The sequence below is a fragment of the Prionailurus viverrinus genome, chromosome B3 (assembly GCF_022837055.1).
Source record: "Prionailurus viverrinus isolate Anna chromosome B3, UM_Priviv_1.0, whole genome shotgun sequence".
In the NCBI taxonomy this organism is placed as follows: Eukaryota; Metazoa; Chordata; class Mammalia; order Carnivora; family Felidae; genus Prionailurus; species Prionailurus viverrinus.
In genome coordinates this window covers 57392140-57409847 of record NC_062566.1, presented here as the reverse complement: position 1 = coordinate 57409847, position 17708 = coordinate 57392140, and the positions used below count along the sequence as shown (strand labels likewise).

The 17708-nt window shown below is 38.1% G+C and overlaps 1 protein-coding gene across 11 annotated transcripts in view; it reads right to left on the bottom strand.

Annotated features, from left to right (window-relative positions):
* Positions 1 to 487: 487 nt before the first annotated feature.
* Positions 488 to 17708, bottom strand: part of EXD1 (exonuclease 3'-5' domain containing 1) — a 37249-nt gene continuing 20028 nt past the window's right edge. For 7 of the 11 annotated variants that reach the window (XM_047862687.1, XM_047862686.1, XM_047862694.1 and 4 more), the window contains 7 exons: positions 15778 to 15864; positions 12271 to 12375; positions 12108 to 12188; positions 8319 to 8408; positions 7428 to 7571; positions 6572 to 6763; positions 488 to 2242 (listed from right to left, as the gene is read on the bottom strand). In XM_047862687.1, coding sequence (XP_047718643.1) covers positions 1604 to 2242; positions 6572 to 6763; positions 7428 to 7571; positions 8319 to 8408; positions 12108 to 12188; positions 12271 to 12375; positions 15778 to 15864 — 1338 coding nt within the window. In that variant the 3' untranslated portion in view covers positions 488 to 1603. The remainder of the gene's footprint in view (positions 2243 to 6571; positions 6764 to 7427; positions 7572 to 8318; positions 8409 to 12107; positions 12189 to 12270; positions 12376 to 15777; positions 15865 to 17708) is intronic. The other 4 variants (XM_047862696.1, XM_047862697.1, XM_047862692.1 and 1 more) reach the window with 2 other exon arrangements.

The window sequence follows — 17708 nt, the reverse complement described above, 5'->3', positions numbered from 1 at the left end:
AGTTCCATAAGAAGTTAAATCAATTCTAGGAATTTTACAAGAATTCAGACACTTTCCAGAGTAAACTTAGATTAACCACATTCTGAAATACATCTGAAATACATCTGAAGATGTATTTACCCAAGATGAAGCAGAAGCCATCTTGGCCCCACATGACCTTCTAAACTAAGGAAAAAGTGAGACACAGCAACAGCAGGGCTGTTGGGCCTGACTGTTCTTGGGCCTGATTTCATCTTGAGTTTAGACTAGATCTGGGCTTTGGAGTTTGGAAGGGCACAACTAGTCTTTCAATGGCACTCATAATAGAATCAGTGAGTGCAGACAAGGATGTTTCTAATTGTAGATTGTCCCTAAGTTTCCTACAAGCACAATAAATAATAGAACCTGTATGAGAGTCAACTTATAGATTTCTAGACTGGACTCCGGACCGAGAATCCAGACATATTCTAACATATTCCTACTGTGATAAAACAAAGAAAAGAGATAATCCAATGCCAAAACAGGTTTATTGGTTATTGTATACAATAGAACGTGAGCACCTTGCAAGTATTCAATATAAAAAGGGCTCCGTACAAGCTGCCTTCCTTTCACCCTAAAAAAGTATACCAACTGGGTGCCTGGCTGGCTTGGTTGGTAGAAAAATGTGTCTCTTAGCCTCAAGTTCGTGAGTTCAAGCCCCATATTGGGTGTGGTCTACTTAAAATGAAAAAAAAAATTTTTAATTAAAAAAAAAAAGTATACCAACTCCAGGCAAAAGAGGGGAATCAAACTTCAAGTTTACATAATAAACATACTCAAAAGAAGCCCCTGCTTTCTTACAAAAATGGACAAAACCTTCTAAAAGTAAAGGGAATCAAAAGAAATTAAAACTGGGATACTGATGCCTGTTAATAATATTAACTAGTGTCTGTCTATGACACAAAACAGACAAAACAATAAAATTTTTAAAAAGTCGGTATTTTCTCAGCTTTTTTGAGGTACAATTGATAAATTAAAGTTAATATTTTAGGAAAATGTTACTAAGGAAAAAAGTACTGGTAAAGTTATCAGTTCCCAATTTTTTTAAACTTATTGGCAAAAGTTTTACCAACCTTTTTCAGACCAAAAAATACAACAAAAGTCTAAAAGTAGGGGTGCCTGGCTGGCTAGTCAGTAGAGCATGTGACTTCAGATCTTGGGGTTGTGAGTTGGAGCCCCAGGTTGGGCATAGAGCTTAAATTATTAAAAATAAAAACAAAAAAACAAAAACAAAACAAGAAGTTTAAAAGCATATAGCTTCCAGATACTAAGCCCGAGATTTTTCCCCTCCTCAAATCCTCCAAACCCAAATTATGAGAAATAATTTGCTCTGACCACCGGAAATATTTCCACACAGTGACATAATAAAAAAATTTACTTCTTCCATTATTTAACTTATTCATTCCCATCCTAATCAAATTCCAGGCATGTAGAAGTAAGCAATAGAATATCATTTTCCCTAAGGCGTTCCTTCGTGACTGAGGCAAAACTAAATTTCCAACATGACAAACTTAAGCTCTGAGGAAGGTACTGCTGGTAGAAGAAGTGAGCCACCTTCATGGTCTCAAAAACAAATCACGCATTTCTAAGACAGATTTGGAGAGGGATTTATCCAAGAATCCGTTTTCTCCAAGGCTGGACAGGGAGGAAACGTAGGAAACACGGCTTTTCTAAAAGGATGAAAGGTGTCACTTGGAGAGACTCTGGTTTCCTGAGGAAGGGAAGGAGACACTGAAGTATCTTGTTTTGTGCATTTTAGATCTTCCTGGTTTTGCACCATCAGTAACTGTTCTATCTCCTCTTTCAAAGATAAACTTGTCTGAAACTCCTGTTTGGGTGTCTTACTGTGTTCTTTTTGAGCTATTCTCTGATCCTCTAGCCTCTCTGACTCAGGGCAAATGAGTTTATTGATAGAATCCTCGTTGGTTTCTTCCTTCATGGGAGGTACATGTTGAGGCTCTGTTGAAGTTTGTTTACTCTTAGATTCTTCTTTCAGCAAATTTACATGATGAGTTTCATCTAGTACAGAATTTTTACAAAGTAAGGAAAACCCTACTTTTTCCTCTTTCCCTGCTGTCTCTGGCACTGATTTCTTTGGATGTATCCTTGTCCTTATTAGGAGTCCCTGTGCATTCACCCTATATTCTTTTGCAGCTCTCTCTCTGCGCTGCTTCTGGAAATCCTTGAGTTGAAGAAGCTCTTCTGGAAGCTCCATACATGTAGGCTAAGAAAAGAAAACAACACAAGTCTGCTGTAACCAAACTTCTAAATATGGTCCTTAAAATCACTTGCACTACACTTAAAAGTATTTAGTAAGTCAGGATCAACTCAAATGTGTTCTTATAGCTCCCTCTAGTGTATTCAACTATAGTAGTACTATTTTTTTTTTAATTATTAACAAATATATTTTAACTTCATTTTTTTAAGTTTATTTATTTTGAGAAAATAGAAAGAGAGAGAGAGAGAGAGAGAGAGAGAGAGCGAGCAAGCACACAGGAATGGGGCAGAGAGAGAGGAAGAGAATCCGAAGCAAGATCCTCATTGTCAGTGCACAGCCTGATGTAGGGCTCAAACTCATGAACCATGAGATCATGACCTGAGCTCAAGTTGGAGGCTCAACCGAGTGAGCCACCCAGGCGCCCCTTAACTTAAATATTTTGAACCCACAGTTATATGTGTGTGTGTGTGTGTGTGTGTGTGTGTGTGTGTGTTGTGTGTTATGCATGTGTGTGCGCATGTATAAAGATTACACAATGAGAAGTGTTCCCTCCAACCTGTGGTCCCAATTGCCTTAGCAAGGGCACTTTCTAAAAAGCAATTTCTTATGTAGCCTCCCAAAGATAGTCTATGCATCTGTGATTATGTGTGTATAAATATCCTTTACTAAATATTTATCTTCTCATTGGATTGCATTTTTCAATTTTTGTTTTCTCTCAAACTTTTATTTTGATAACTCTTTCTAAAAATTATTTTATACAAATGGTTAACAGTGTTATATATCCTTCTGCATTTTGATTTTTTAAAGTTTCTTTATTACTGAGAGAGAGAGAGAGAGAGAGAGAGAGAGAGAGCATGGGCGGGGGAGGAGCAGAGAGAGGGAGACACAGAAACCAAAGCAGGCTCCACAATGCAGGGCTCGAACTCACGAACTGCAAGATCATGACCTGAGCCAAAGTTGGACGCTTAACTGACTCAGCCACCCAGGTGCCCCTGCATCTTGATTTTTTTAAGCCATGAAGTTTACCTTGGACATTCTTCTATAGTAGCATTTTTAAGGGCTGTATGGATATGCCATAATTTATTTAACCAAATCCATATAGATGGGTATTTGGGTTGTTTCCAGTATCCTGTCATTACATAAATGCTACAATAAAGAACATATTAAGAAAATGTTCTCTTTGTTACACGAGGCAAATAATTTTTCCCAGGTTGCTTGCCTTTTGACTTTCTTCACAGTATTTTCACCAAACAAAAATTTTAAACTCAAATTTATTCATCTTTTATGATTTCAGAGTATTTCTGCATTACATAGAAAGGCATTCCCTCATACAACTCAGTAGCAAAATAGCAAATGGTAATCCAATTTAAAAATGAATGAAGGACCCAAATTGACGTTTTTTCCAAGAAGACATTCAAATGGCCAATAGGTATATGAAATGTATCTGACATCACCAATCATCAGGGAAATGCAAATCCAAACCACAATGAGTTGTCACCTCAGACCTGTTAGGATGGCTATTATCAAAATGATGGCAAGAATGTGGAAAAAAGGGAACTCTTATGCACAGGTGGCAGGAATAGAAATTGAATTGGTATAGCTATTATGGAAAACAGTATGGAATTCCTTAAAAAGTTAAAAATAGAACTACCATACAGTCCAACAATCTCACATCTGGGTATATATACAAAGGAAATGACTGCACTATCTCAAAGAGACGTCTGCACTCCCTTTATATTGTAGCATTATTCATAAGAGCCAACTTGTGTCTATCAATGCATGAATGGATAAAAAAAATGTTACTCTCTCACTCACACACACACACACACACACACACACACACACACGCACTCACGCACAATGGAATATTATTTAGCCATAAAAAAGAAAAAAAATCCTGCCATTTGTGACATTGATGCACTTAGAGGGCATTATGCTGAGTGAAATAAACCAGACAGAGAAAGACAAATACTGTATGGTATCACTTATATGTGGAATTAAAAAAAAAAAAAAGCTGATTTCATAGAAACAATAGAATGGGGGTTGCAAGGGGATGGGGGGGAAGGGAAAAGAGGGAGATGTAGGTCAAAGGGTGCAAACTTTCAGTTACAAGAAAAATAAATTTTGAAGGTCTAATGTTCAGTACGGTAACTATAGTTAATAATTTGGTATTGTATATTGAAAGTTGCTGAGATCAAATCTTCAGCATTTTCACCATACACGCACAGAGTTAACTATATGAGGTGACAAATGTGTTAATTATCTTAGTGTCAATAATGATTCCCACAATGTATATGTATAGCAAATTTTCACAATGTACACTTTAACTATACACAATTAATTTTATCAGTTATTCCTCAACGAATTGGGGTGGGGGGAAGAAAAGCATTCCTTATTGTGAAATAATTTTCTTTTAATTCTTTTTTCTCCAATAATTTTAAAATCTCACTGTTTACATAAATACTTGATCCAAGGAGTTTACTTTGGTAATAAAAGAAATAGTAATCCAACTCTGATCTCCTCCCCTACAATAGTTAGTCAATTGCCTAAAGCCATTTATTGAATAATTATCTTTTTATCATTAATTGGAAATTCTACCTTTATCCCAACCATACCGATAGATATATTGGAGCTACTGCTGGGTTCTCTACTATTTTCCATTGATCTGCCTACACACGTACCAGTCACAAACTTTTAATTTTTAATTTTTTGTTTGTTTGTTTTTAACTAATCTCTGTACCCAAAGTGGCAAACTCACAGCCCCGAGATCAAGAGTCATATGCTCTACTGGCTGAGCCAGCCAGGCGCCCCACACCTGTTTTATTTAATATAGACTTAAATGTTTTCATAGCTGACAGGATTATTCTTATTTATATTTATCTTTATAAACACTACAATCATAGTTTGCAAAAATAAAGCTGCTGTTAATATTTTTCTTAGAATAGAGGTAAATTCAAAAGTTAATTCAGGAATAACTGATTGCTAAAAATACTTAGTGTCACCATTCATTTAAGTCCTCTTATGTCATTCAGTAATATTTTAATGTTTTCTTTATCTCTATATTTCACATTTCTTATAATATTTATTTCTAGGTATTCTACCTTTTGTTACAATCATATAAGTGGATGTTTTCTCCCATTATGTTTTCTTGCTGTGTGTATGGATGTAGGAAAGCTATCACGTTTTATATCAGTATTCATTTTACTAAATTGTTCCTTTGTGGTAATCTTTTTCCATTGATTTTCTTCAGTTTTCAGTTGTATCATAGGCCAGGCATAATTGTGATTCATCCTGTTCAATTTTTGTAGTTTGTCTTTTTTTTTTCCTTCAAATTTAATTGGCTAATAGCTTCAAAAAAATGTTAAAGTAGTTGTGGTAGTCACAATTTTTGTATTTTCTTGATATTAATGGGAATGCTGTTAGTGTTCCCAATCAAACATTACGTAGACTTCTTGTTTGTGATATATGTTTTATCAGGCATTCCAACTTTAATCAGTAATGTATATAGAATATTACCAAATTTTTTCAGCACTAAACAGTGAGAACAAAATAAAGTTATAAAACTCCTTAGTTTTATGATGATAAATGAGAGATATTTAAATTCTCCAATCAAACCAGGTATGCAAGAATTTTTATAATTTTTTGTTGTTGTTAAACAGTGAGAGCAAAATACAGGAAAGTTACATTTTTTTCAGCATGCATGAGATAATCATAAGACTTTGTTTGTTCCAGTAAAATGGATAATTTGCTAACCAGCAGCACGTTAAAAGATACTAAAAAGATGTATTAGTATAATACATCTAAGTAGGGATCATACCAAAAATGCTATTACTTTATTTAGGATTTTGCTTCAGTATTCCTAAGTGAAAATGGCTAATAGCAGCAGACTGTAACCCTTTTATGTAAGGAGCCAAATAATAAATATTTTAGCCACAAATGCTCTCTGTTGCATACACTTTTTTTAAACAATCCTTTAAAACTATAACAACCATTCTTACCTTTGAGCTGCATAAAACAATCTGTGGGCCAGATGTGGCCTTAGGGCTATAGTTTGCCAACTCCAGGTCTACAGTTCTGTTACATTATGCTGGCTTCTTAAAAATTAGTAATTAAATCTTAAATTTATTCATTCCTTGACAGAACATAACTTAATATTGTGAAAAAGTACTCAAAGAGATGAATTAAGCCCAAGCTATAGCCCCTTCAAAAATATTTATTACCAAGTTGGCCTCAGGATTTGCTGTAGCAGTGAAAAGTGGGCATCACTGTGCCCTCCACGAGGACCAAGACAGAAGTGGAAGTCCTAAAAATACAGTCACAGACAGCTGTACCTACCTCGGTGCCTCCCAGGCGATCTGCGGACCCTTCTCGATAGGTGTTTAGATAACCATCCACAAGGGTGGTTAGGTCAGACATCATCTCATCCAGGAGTACCAAACGAAGGGGTAGTAGGTAGGTAGCCTCTAGGGCCAAAATTTTCAGTAAAGATGGTGAAAGAGGTCGTGTGAACCACACTTCTGGATTTTCCTAGAAACACGAAAACAATTTTCTCTGAATAATAAGCAAAACTTTAAAGAAAGTAAATGTTTATTCAAGAGTTGCTTAGGAGTTACTGTCATTTTCTTCAGTTATTATCTTCTATCTTCACACTCTGGCTAGCCTTCCGAAAATATACACACACAATTCATGTATGTATGAGTGTGTGTATGTTAGAGGGAAAAGATGGAGTGGGAGGGTGAGAGAAAGAGAGAGATGGATCAATCAACTGATCCATCAATCAATCAGGACTTCTCATTCAAAACTGAAGTAGACTTAATTATAGGACCAAAACTGAGGCCAATATAGTCATGACCTAAGTTTGTAGGCAGAGCTATTAGGAACTAGGGAAAATTTACCTTACTTTTGGAGAAATAATTGGGATGATTTTTCTTCCATCACCTTAATCCATATTCCCAACAATATGGGAATTCTCTTCCCCTGGAGAATTGCAAATTTATTTCAGAGTACAAATCTGAATCCTGGCTTTTATTCACTTGAGATCACAAACTATTTCCATTTGAAACAATTAAGATTTTGGCAATGCTCATATGCTTACATAACAACTGTCAGTTGTCTATATAATATGATGATAATCCTGCTCACAAAACACTTGAAAAAATTAATGTCATGTGGGACATTCTTTAATACCCACCTGAATCAATTTTTGTCTCTCTTCCAGAAAGGAGAGATATTTAGGGGCTACTTTAAGGTGTCTGATTAAACTCTCCTGTAAAGAACTGATGCAATTTGGAAGAAAGCCACCTGTTTCCATGGAAAACTGAAGGACATCTGCTACCTGTGGCATTAAAAAAAAAAAAAAGACTTGTCTGTACAATATAGAATATTTATAGAGACCTATCTCATGGCATAAGTAGAAATATATTTAGAAAAATGTCATTAAAGACCATTTTCCCCAAAGACCCACATGATAGATAATGCCAACAGAAAAGATGTTCGGTCAACTTATTCTAAAAAATTAGGAGGAAAAAAAAAGGAAAAGGATCACCCAACTTTAATGTATCCTTGTCTACTTTGTCTTCTACTCCTTTTATTTGCCTGCCTTACAGTTATCTATTACTCTTTGGTGCCTTTAGACAATGGAGAAAGGAAAATAAATTTCAGTAAGTGTTTGTATTACTTATCAGCAACTCTGGGAAAGTGTTGGTAAGGAAAGGGAATAAAATTAAGAAATGGAAGGGCACCTGATTGGCATAGTTGGTAGAGCATTCGACGACTCTTGATCTCAAGGTTGTGAATTGAAACCCCATGCTGGGTGTAAAAATAACTTAAAAAGAGTAAAATCTTTAAAAAAATTAAGAATTGGACATATTATTTAATCTGTGTGTGGCAGGCTAAATAATGGCCCCCAGAGACATCCATATCCTAACCCCTGGAATCTGTCAATGTTATCTTATATGGCAAAATGACTTTGTAGGAGTGATTAAGGTAAGGATATTGAGGTAGGGAGATTCTCTTGAATTATATGGGTGGGCCCTAAATGTAACAATAAGAGGGAGGTGCAGAGAGATTTGATTATAGTCACGGGAGAAGGCGATCGGGTGATAGAAGCAGAGGTTGCAGTGGTGCACTCTGAAGATGGCAGGAGCCACAAGCCAAAGAATACAGGTAACACCTGAAAAGGCAAAGAAAGAGACTCCCCTCAGAGCCTCCAAAAGAAACCAACCCTGCTGACATCTTGACACTAGTTCAGTGAAAATGATTTCAGACTGCTGACCTCCAGAACTGTAAAAGAGTAAATTTATTTTGCTTTAAGCTGCTAAATTTGTGGTGATTTGTTACAAAAGCAATAGGAAATCAATACATTGTGTTAAAGGGAAAAAATTGGAAAAATTCTGAATTCTTGCTTCCTGTACTATGGAAATGTGAAAAGAAAATATGGAAAGATATGCCAACGTCTCCATATGGGGTCTAATCAAGAAGCCTAACGTGCTGACAGCTCAGAGCCTGGAGCCTGCTTCGGATTCTGTGTCTTCCTCTCTCTCTCTGCCCTCTTGCACTTGTGCTCTCTCTCTCTCTCTCTCTCTCTCAAAAATAAACATTAAAAAAAAAAAAAGAAGCCTAATAGCCTCAGGAGAACAATGAGAAATTCTCTTATATTAAAAAAATTTAATTTAATTCAAAGTTTATTTATTTGAGAGAGGGATGGAGAATGAGTGGGTGAGGGGCAGAGAGAGAGGCAAACAGAGAATCCCAAGCAGGCCCCTTGCTATCAGTGTAGAGCCAGATGCAGGGCTTGAATTCATGAACCGTGAGATCATAACCTGAGCCAAAACCAAGAATCGTACTCTTAACTGATTGAGCCGCCGAGGCACCCCCATTTTATTTATTTATTTATTTATTTATTTATTTATTTATGTTTATTTATTTTTGGAAGAGAAAGAGAGACAGAGCATGAGCAGGGGAGGGGCAGAGAGAGGGAGACACAGAATCTGAAGCAGGCTCTAGGCTTTGAGCTGTCAGCACAGAGCCCGATGTGGGGCTCGAACTCACAAACCGTGAGATCATGACCTGAGCCAGTCAGATGCTTAACCGACTGAGCCACCCAGGTGTCCCTGCCACATTTTATTTTTTTTAAAGAAGTTTTTATTTTTTAATTTTTTAAATGTTTATTTATTTATTCACGAGACAGAGAGAGAGAGAGAGCAAGCAGGAGAGGGGCAGAGAGAGAGAGAGAATCCCAAACAGACTCCACGCTGCCAACACAGAGTCCAATGAGGGGCTCAAACCCACAAACCATGAGATCATGACCTGAGCCAAAATCAAGAGTCAGATGCCCAACTGACTGAGCCACTCAGGCGCCACTTAAATTTTTTTGAAAGAGAGCACACACACACACACACACACACACACACACACACGCATGCACGTGTGCACACAAGCAGGCGAGGGGCAGAGGCAAAGAATCTTTTTCTTTTTATATACATATTTATTTTTGAAAGAGAGAAAGTGGGAAGGAGGGACAGAGAGACAAGGAGACAGAGGATCCAAAGTGGGCTGAGAGCAGAGAGCCTGAGGCGGGACTCAAACTCACAAACCAGGAGATAGTGACCTGCGTCAAAGTTGGACGTTTAACTGACTGAGCCACCCAGGCACCCTTCTCTCTTACATTTTGGAGGAAGCCAGACATAATCTCCATATAGTGAAAGATCCTGAAAGAAGGTCCAAGGAACATGTAAACAAGAGAAATGGTATAAAGTTCATCATGAGCAGATATATAAAGAGCAAACATGAACTACATTTAACAACATAAAATTGAACTTTTAGGAATATCTGCTAAAAATAATTGGCTAGGGGACACCTGGGTGGCTCAGTTGGTTAAGCATCTGACTCTTGATTTGGGCTCAGGTCATGATCTCATGGTCATGAGATTAAGTCCCATGTTGGGCTCCCTGATGAGCATGGAGCCTGCTTAAGATTCTCTCTCCCTCTCTCTCTCTCTCTCTCTCTCTCTTTCCCTCTGCCCTTCTCCCCCACTTGCCTGCACTCTCTCTCACTATAATAAACAGTTTTTAATTTAAACATTTTTGTTTTTTATTAAAAAAAATTTTTTTTTAATGTTTATTTTTGAGAGACAGAGCGTGAGCAGGGGAGGGGCAGAGAGAGAGGGATACACAGAATCCAAAGCAGGCTCCAGGTTCTGAGCTGTCAGCACAGAGCCTGATGCGGGGCTCAAACTCACGGACTGTGAGATCATGACCTGAGCTGAACTCAGATGCTTAACTGATTGAGCCACCCGGACACCCCAAAAATTTTTTAAAAATTAAAAAAAATATGGGTGCCTGGGTGGCTGTCATTTAAGCGTCTGACTTCAGCTCAGGTCATGACCTCCCAGTTCTGAGTTCCAGCCGCAAATTGGGCTTTGCACTGACCGTTCAGAGCCTGCTTGGGATTGATTCTCTCTCCCTCTTTCTCTCTGCCCCTCCCCCACTTACACGCACACGTGTGCATGCTCTCTCTCTCTGTCTGAGTGAATAAACTTAAAAATTTCTTTAAGAAAAAAAAAAAAGAGGTGAAAGTGGGAGAGAGCCAAAGCATAAGAGACTCTTAAAAACTGAAAACAAACTGAGGGTTGATGGGGGGTGGGAGGGAGGGGAGGGTGGGTGATGGGTATTGAGGAGGGCACCTTTTGGGATGAGCACTGGGTGCTGTATGGAAACCAATTCGACAATAAATTTCATATATTGAAAAAAATAAAAAATAAAAAATTTCTTTACATTGGCTGGGGCATAGAGATTATTTAAAATATAGTAATAATAATAATAATAATAATAATAATAATAATAATAAAATGAGGGATGACTGTGTAACTCAGTCAGTTGAGTGTCTACTTCAGCTCGGGTCATGATCTCACATTTCGGTTCCTAAGTTTGAGCCCCACATCAGGTTCAGTGCTGTCAGTGCAGAGCTGGCTTTGAATCCTCTGCCTCCTTCTCTCTCTGCCTTTCCCCCACTTATGTGCACGTGCTCTCTCTCTCTCTCCCTCAAAAATAAGTAAACATTTAAAAAAAAGGTAACTGGCTAACTCATTATTTTAAACCTCTCCAAAGGCACTAGGCTTATGTATTCAACATGTCCCTTTAACTGGCATAAACCTAGAAGACTAGAAGAACCTAAAGAAAACATAATGAAAACTAGTGGTTTTACTATTCTCACAGCCAAACCAGAAACACACATGAGCTCTAAGAGCTAGTTAGTATAAACTAAGGATTTCTTATTTCTCTAGAGTTCTTTAGAGCAGAGACAAACCACATATATTCAGGCTATTTTGGCCTAGAATAGGCTTTGGGGGCATATCTAAGACAACCTGCTTCTCTGAGCTACATGCTGACTAGCCATCAATCCTGATACATATGTGCTAAAGGCACAGATGTGATTATTTACCTCACATTAAGTGATTCATGTCAGACTTCTGAATGACCTCCAAATCCTTTGAGTTTTTGAATGCTGTAGAATATTGAGCTTGCTTCTTTTTTTTTAATTTTGATATATTATTATTATTATTTTTTAAGTAATCTCTACACCCAGCGTGGGACTCAAATTCATGACTCTGAGATCAAGAGTTACATGCTCTACCAACTGGGCCATCCAGGTGCCCCAGAGTTTGCTTCTTATTTGACAAATTCTGGAGCAAAATGAGGGGAAAAAATCCTAAATAATTTTAAGTAACTTTTCTGTAGTGCTTTCACAGTTCACCAAATGACAAGTGGACAAGAATGAGGCACACACAAAAATTCAATCACTCATCAGATAAGCCCTATTTCCTATAAAAGCTATATATGCTGGACTGAATCTATGGTTTCTCCGCATGTACCTGTGTGTCAAAGACATTATTCAGCAAAATCCCATACTGATGAGAGAGGCAATCAGAAAGCCAACGACAATCATGGATAACCTAAGGAATCAGAAGACAAAGACAGAGTAATCAGAACCTGGTTGCTAATCTTAATAGCTGAGGAATCAGCTTACACACTCACCTTCAAAATTCTCTTGTCTTCTAATACCATCTGAAGTCCATTGTTGAAAGCACGACTTCCCAGAAGGAAAATGTCAAATAAGTAAACTCGGCTATTTGTGGCTACCTACAAAAGACCATCCAGACATACAAAGGATAAAAAAGAACTAGGGAAGGGGATCTGAGGATCAAGAAAGACATGTGATAAAATATTTCACATCCTCACTTTTATTTTTTTTAAGTTTTATTTATTTATTTTGAGAGAGACAGTCTCTGGGGAGAGGGCAGAGAGAGAGAGGGAGAGAGAGAGAATCCCAAGCAGGCTCCTCACTGCCAGTGCAGAGCCCAACACAGGGCTCGAACCCATGAACCACGAGATTATGACCCCAGCCAAAATCATGAATCAGATGCTGGGGTGCCTGGGTGGCTCAGTCAGTTGACTGTCTGACTTTGGCTCAGGTCATGATCTCAGGGTTTGTGGGTTCAAGCCCCACATGAGGCTCTGTGCTGACAGCTCAGAGCCTGGAGCCTGCTTCAGACTCTGTGTCTCCCTCTCTCTCTCTGCCCCTCCCCTGCTCACATTCTGTCTCTCTCTCTCAAAAATGAATAAACATTTAAAAAATTAAAAAAAAAAAAAGAATCAGATACTCAACTGACTGAGCCCCCCAGGCGCTCCTCACATCCTCACTTTTTTTTTTTTTTGGTTTATTTATTTATTTTTTTAAATTTTTTTTTTTTAACGTTTATTTATTTTTGAGACAGAGAGAGACAGAGCATGAACGGGGGAGGGTCAGAGAGAGGGAGACACAGAATCTGAAACAGGCTACAGGCTCTGAGCTGTCAACACAGAGCCCGACGCGGGGCTCGAACTCACGGACCGCAAGATCGTGACCTGAGCCGAAGTCGGCCGCTCAACCGACGGAGCCACCCAGGCGCCCCGGTTTATTTATTTTTGAGAGAGTGAGAGACACAGAGCCCAAACAGGGGTGGGGCAGGGCAGAGACAGAGGTAGACACAGAATCCAAAGCAGGCTCCAGGCTCTGAGCTGTCAGTGCAGAGCCAGATGTGGGACTCGAACTCATAAACCATGAGATCATGATCTGAGCCAAGGTCAGACGCTTAACTGAGTCACCCAGATGCCCCTCTCAGATTGTCGCTTTTAAAGTAAACAATAGGCACTCAGTGATTCTTAGGAAAAAGAAGTTTAAATTAATCTAAGAAAAACTATCACTGATTTTTCAAAAGAACAGAAAGAGACACAAGCTAGTGGATTTAGCCTTTTGCTTTTTACAGTCTCAAACTTAATGTTTTACCTTTCACACATGGCATTTTAGCAATCCAAGGATTATAGGTTGAAAGGGAAGGAACAGCATTTCATTGTTAATAACAAAAAATGCTATTTCTCTGAGTCTCATAATATGCATGGTTGTGTTAGGTGTTACATAAAATTACTCATAAAAAGGGCATGTGGGTGGCTCAGTTGGTTGAGCCTCCGACTCTTGTATCAGCTCAGGTGGTGATCTTGCAGTCGTGAGGTCAAGGCCCACATCAGGCTCCAAGCTCAGTGAGGAGCCTGCTTGGGATTCTCTCTCTCCCTCTCTTTCTGCCCACCCCCCAACCCAAGCACATACGCACATACTGTCTCTCAAATAAATAAAGATGAAAAAAAATACTACTCATAAGACAAGATTTCTGCCCTTTAGCAGTTTTAAAAAGGCAACAAATAAAGTGCCACAAATGGTAGGATGTGAAACGTGGCTTTTTAGATCAATTTTATACAATTATAAGAATTTCAGATTGTTTCTGATCATAAAGGTCACAAAGGCAGTACTATATTGCTGGATAATCTACTAAGTCAGAGAATGAAGGCAAAGAGAGATCAAATAAGGTCTAGAGAGCCAGCGACATGGCAGTCTAATGCCATCTTTGTCATTTTAGGAGCTGTTGATATAGCTACAATTTCCAGGCCTACCTGGCACCCATTCTCAGATCTTTCATGTTGTCTGCTAGAATATGACACTTAAAACAGACACTCCCTGTGTTTTCTCTACTTCCTTAACTATACGAACTGAATAGGCACGTTATAAAAGTTTGGAGAGTAATTCTCTACTAGACTATAAACTCTGTGAGAGAACAGATTCACCACTGCACATATATCAACTAGAACAGAACTAGGAGCATGGATAGCTTAGACATTTCTTCGGTGAACCAATGCATGCCACACATTGCTCCTTTCCATTTTTCATATGCAAACAATGTATATGGTTCTGAGAATATGCCTTTAGTTCTATATCCTGCTGTTTTCCACTCATAACTTTTCAAACATTTTTCTACATTGTACTCGTCATCAATTTTTGGCAGCTGTGTAAGATCTATCAAATCTACAGTAATGTCTCCTATTGTTAACTAAAGTGGTTTCTGATTTTTCACCATAAAATGATGCCAAGAGACTAGGTTCTCACATAATTTTTTTCATATTTTGAATTGAATTATTTAGGATACATACTTCAGTGTAACCCTGAGAAGTGGGCAGATAGCCAATAATAATAAAATTGATAATCTCAATAGGTAGAGGTAGTTCCTGACTCAAAGAATATTCAGCCTGTTTTCTTGACCCCCCTTAAAAACTGATGCTGCCGAGGTTGATCCAAAGCCCATCCTATAACTTTTCAAGGCTCACTACAAACATCTTTTGACATAATTGGTATCCTCACCTGACATCTCCCAGGTCCATGAAAATGAAAATGATGTGGCAGAATACTGCTGTGGAATGCTACCTACCAGAGGGTAAAATAAAAATTCTTCACGTGTCTTTGTGGGTTTTTTTTTAAGATTTTATTTTTGGGATGCCTGGCTGGCTCAGTTGGTAGAGCATGTGACTCTTGATCTTGGAGTTGGAAGTTCAAGCCCCACATTAAGTGTAGAGACTACTTTAAAAAATTAATTAAATTAAAGATTTTATTTTAAGTAATCTCTACACCCAACATGGAGCTCGAACTCACAATCCCAAGATCAAGAGTCGCACACTTCACTAAGCCAGCCAGCCGCCTCTGAAATTCTTCATAGATCTAAGGTGAGAGAACAGAGCTGGGAAAGAAGACCTCAAACAGAGCCTTGATGAGTCCAGCAATGATGATTATAAAAGTGAACCTATAAAGTGACAGAAGCTCTTTCCTTTTTTTCAAATTTTTTTAATTTTTAGAGACAGAGAATGAGCGGTGGGTGGGGAGGGACAGAGGGAAAGAAATCCCAATTGGGCTCCACTAAGTGCAGAGCCCAACCTGGGGCTGAATCCCACGAGCCTGGGATCATGACCTGAGTTGAAATCAAGAGTTGGACGGTCAACTGACTGAGCCACCCAGGTGCCCATCTTTCCTTTTGAAAAGAGAAAAGTACTAGAAGAGTGAAAGACATTCCAAACAAGTTATATAGGACAGTGACACTGAGGTGACATCAAGAAGACAATTAAAATTAATTTGCCAGTAAATCCACAATTATTTCAAAATAAAAAGTTTAAAGTATCTTTTACCTGAAGCCAACACAGCTTCCCATGACGACACACATTAGCACCTTCTGTTGCCACACTCAGGACACTCTGCTTCTTGATGTGAAGCATCTGGTGAGAAAAAGGAAGAAAATCTCTAGGGAATATATGTTCCAATTATGACATCATGAATGGCACAAGTAAAATGGCTAGCAATTAACAAAGTGGATAATGTTTTCTAAACTTACAAAATTTGACTTACCCAAAACACAAGTCTGCTTCCCTCTCTCTCTCTCTCTCTCTCTCTCACACACACACACACAACACTGAACATTTCTAATCCTCTTTTTATTTTTTGCAAAATTATTACACAACTGGAAAATAAATCATATTCTAGATGCTAAGAGTTGAAAACTCATATAACTTTTGTTATCACTGATACTATAGCAAAAGATTTATATCTTTTTAAAAATATTTATTTATTTATTTTGAGAGAGAAAGAGAGAGTGTGTGAATGAACAGGGGGAGGCGCAGAGAGAGACAGAGGGAGAGAGAGAATCCTGAGCAGGTTCTGGGCTGACAGCACAGAGCCCGATGTGGGACTCAATCTCCCGAACCATGAGATTGTGACCCGAGCTGAAATTAAGAGTTGGATACTTAACGACTCAGCCACCCAGGAACCCCCAAAAGAGTTCTGTCCTTATGACCAGATTCCTCATGCAAAGAACACTGCCCTGACACAGGCAATTTACTGTACCAGAAGGGAACTCACATAGTGGCTGAGTCTCACAGTATATACTGTTCAGAATGAGAGAAACAAGAACTCAATAGGTCCCTTAAAGTCTTAGATTCATTAAGTGACTCAAAACTGATGTCACGGTATTCCAAGAACACATGCTGGTCCTTCAATTATCTATAATCTTATCCTATTTCAAAACATTATACACTTCTAAAATCCTTAATCCATAATCTATGAAAACATCTATATGATACAAGATTCTCCCCATTTTACAGGCAGGCAAATTACTCAAGAATAGAAGGACATGGTAACTTTCACTAGCATGATATCTTCCTCTAGAGAGCATAGAGTGTTCTGCATTGAGTATCTCCCATCAATGATTAAAAAAAGGGACTGAATTTTAGTTCCATCCTCAGGCAATAGCAAGAAGGCTGCAGAACTTTGAAAACAAAACCTGAATTTCCCTATTGAAAAGAATTTCCAACAACCTCTTCAAATTTCCAGGTTCTTACCTCATTTTTTGTTATTATCATTTGACCCTTCAAAGAATATGTTGATATATAAAGAATTCTTATAACTCAATTTAAAAGTGGGCAAAGGAGGGGCACTTGGTTGGCTCAATTGGTAAAGCATGTGATTCTTTGATCTCAGGATCATGAGTTTAAGCCCCAAGTTGGCCGTGAAGCCTATGTAAAAAAAATGGGCAAGGGAATAGACATTTCTCCAAAGAAGATATATAAATATGCAGTAAGCACATGAAAAACGTTCAGCATTATTAGCCATCATGGAAATGTAAGTCAAAACCACAATGAGATACCACTTCACACCACTAAGATGGTTACAATCAAAATGACAGATAACAAGTTTTGGTAAGAATGTGGAGAAATTGGAACCCCCATATCCTCCTGGTGGCAATGTGAAATGGTATAGCACCTTTGGAAAACAATGGTCGACTCTCAAAAAGTTAAACACAGAGTTACTAGATGATCCAGCAATTGCACTCGTAAGTATCTATCCCAGAGAAATGAAAATATATGTGCAAACAAAAACTTGTACATGAATGTTCATAGCAGCATTATTCATAATAGCCAAAAAGTAGGAAGAACTCAAACGGTGAAAGGATAAATAAAATATGGTATATCCATATAAAGGAGTATTATTTGGCAATGGAAATAAGTGAAACACTGATACATGCTATAAAATACATCAACCATGAAAATATGCTAAGCAAAAGCCA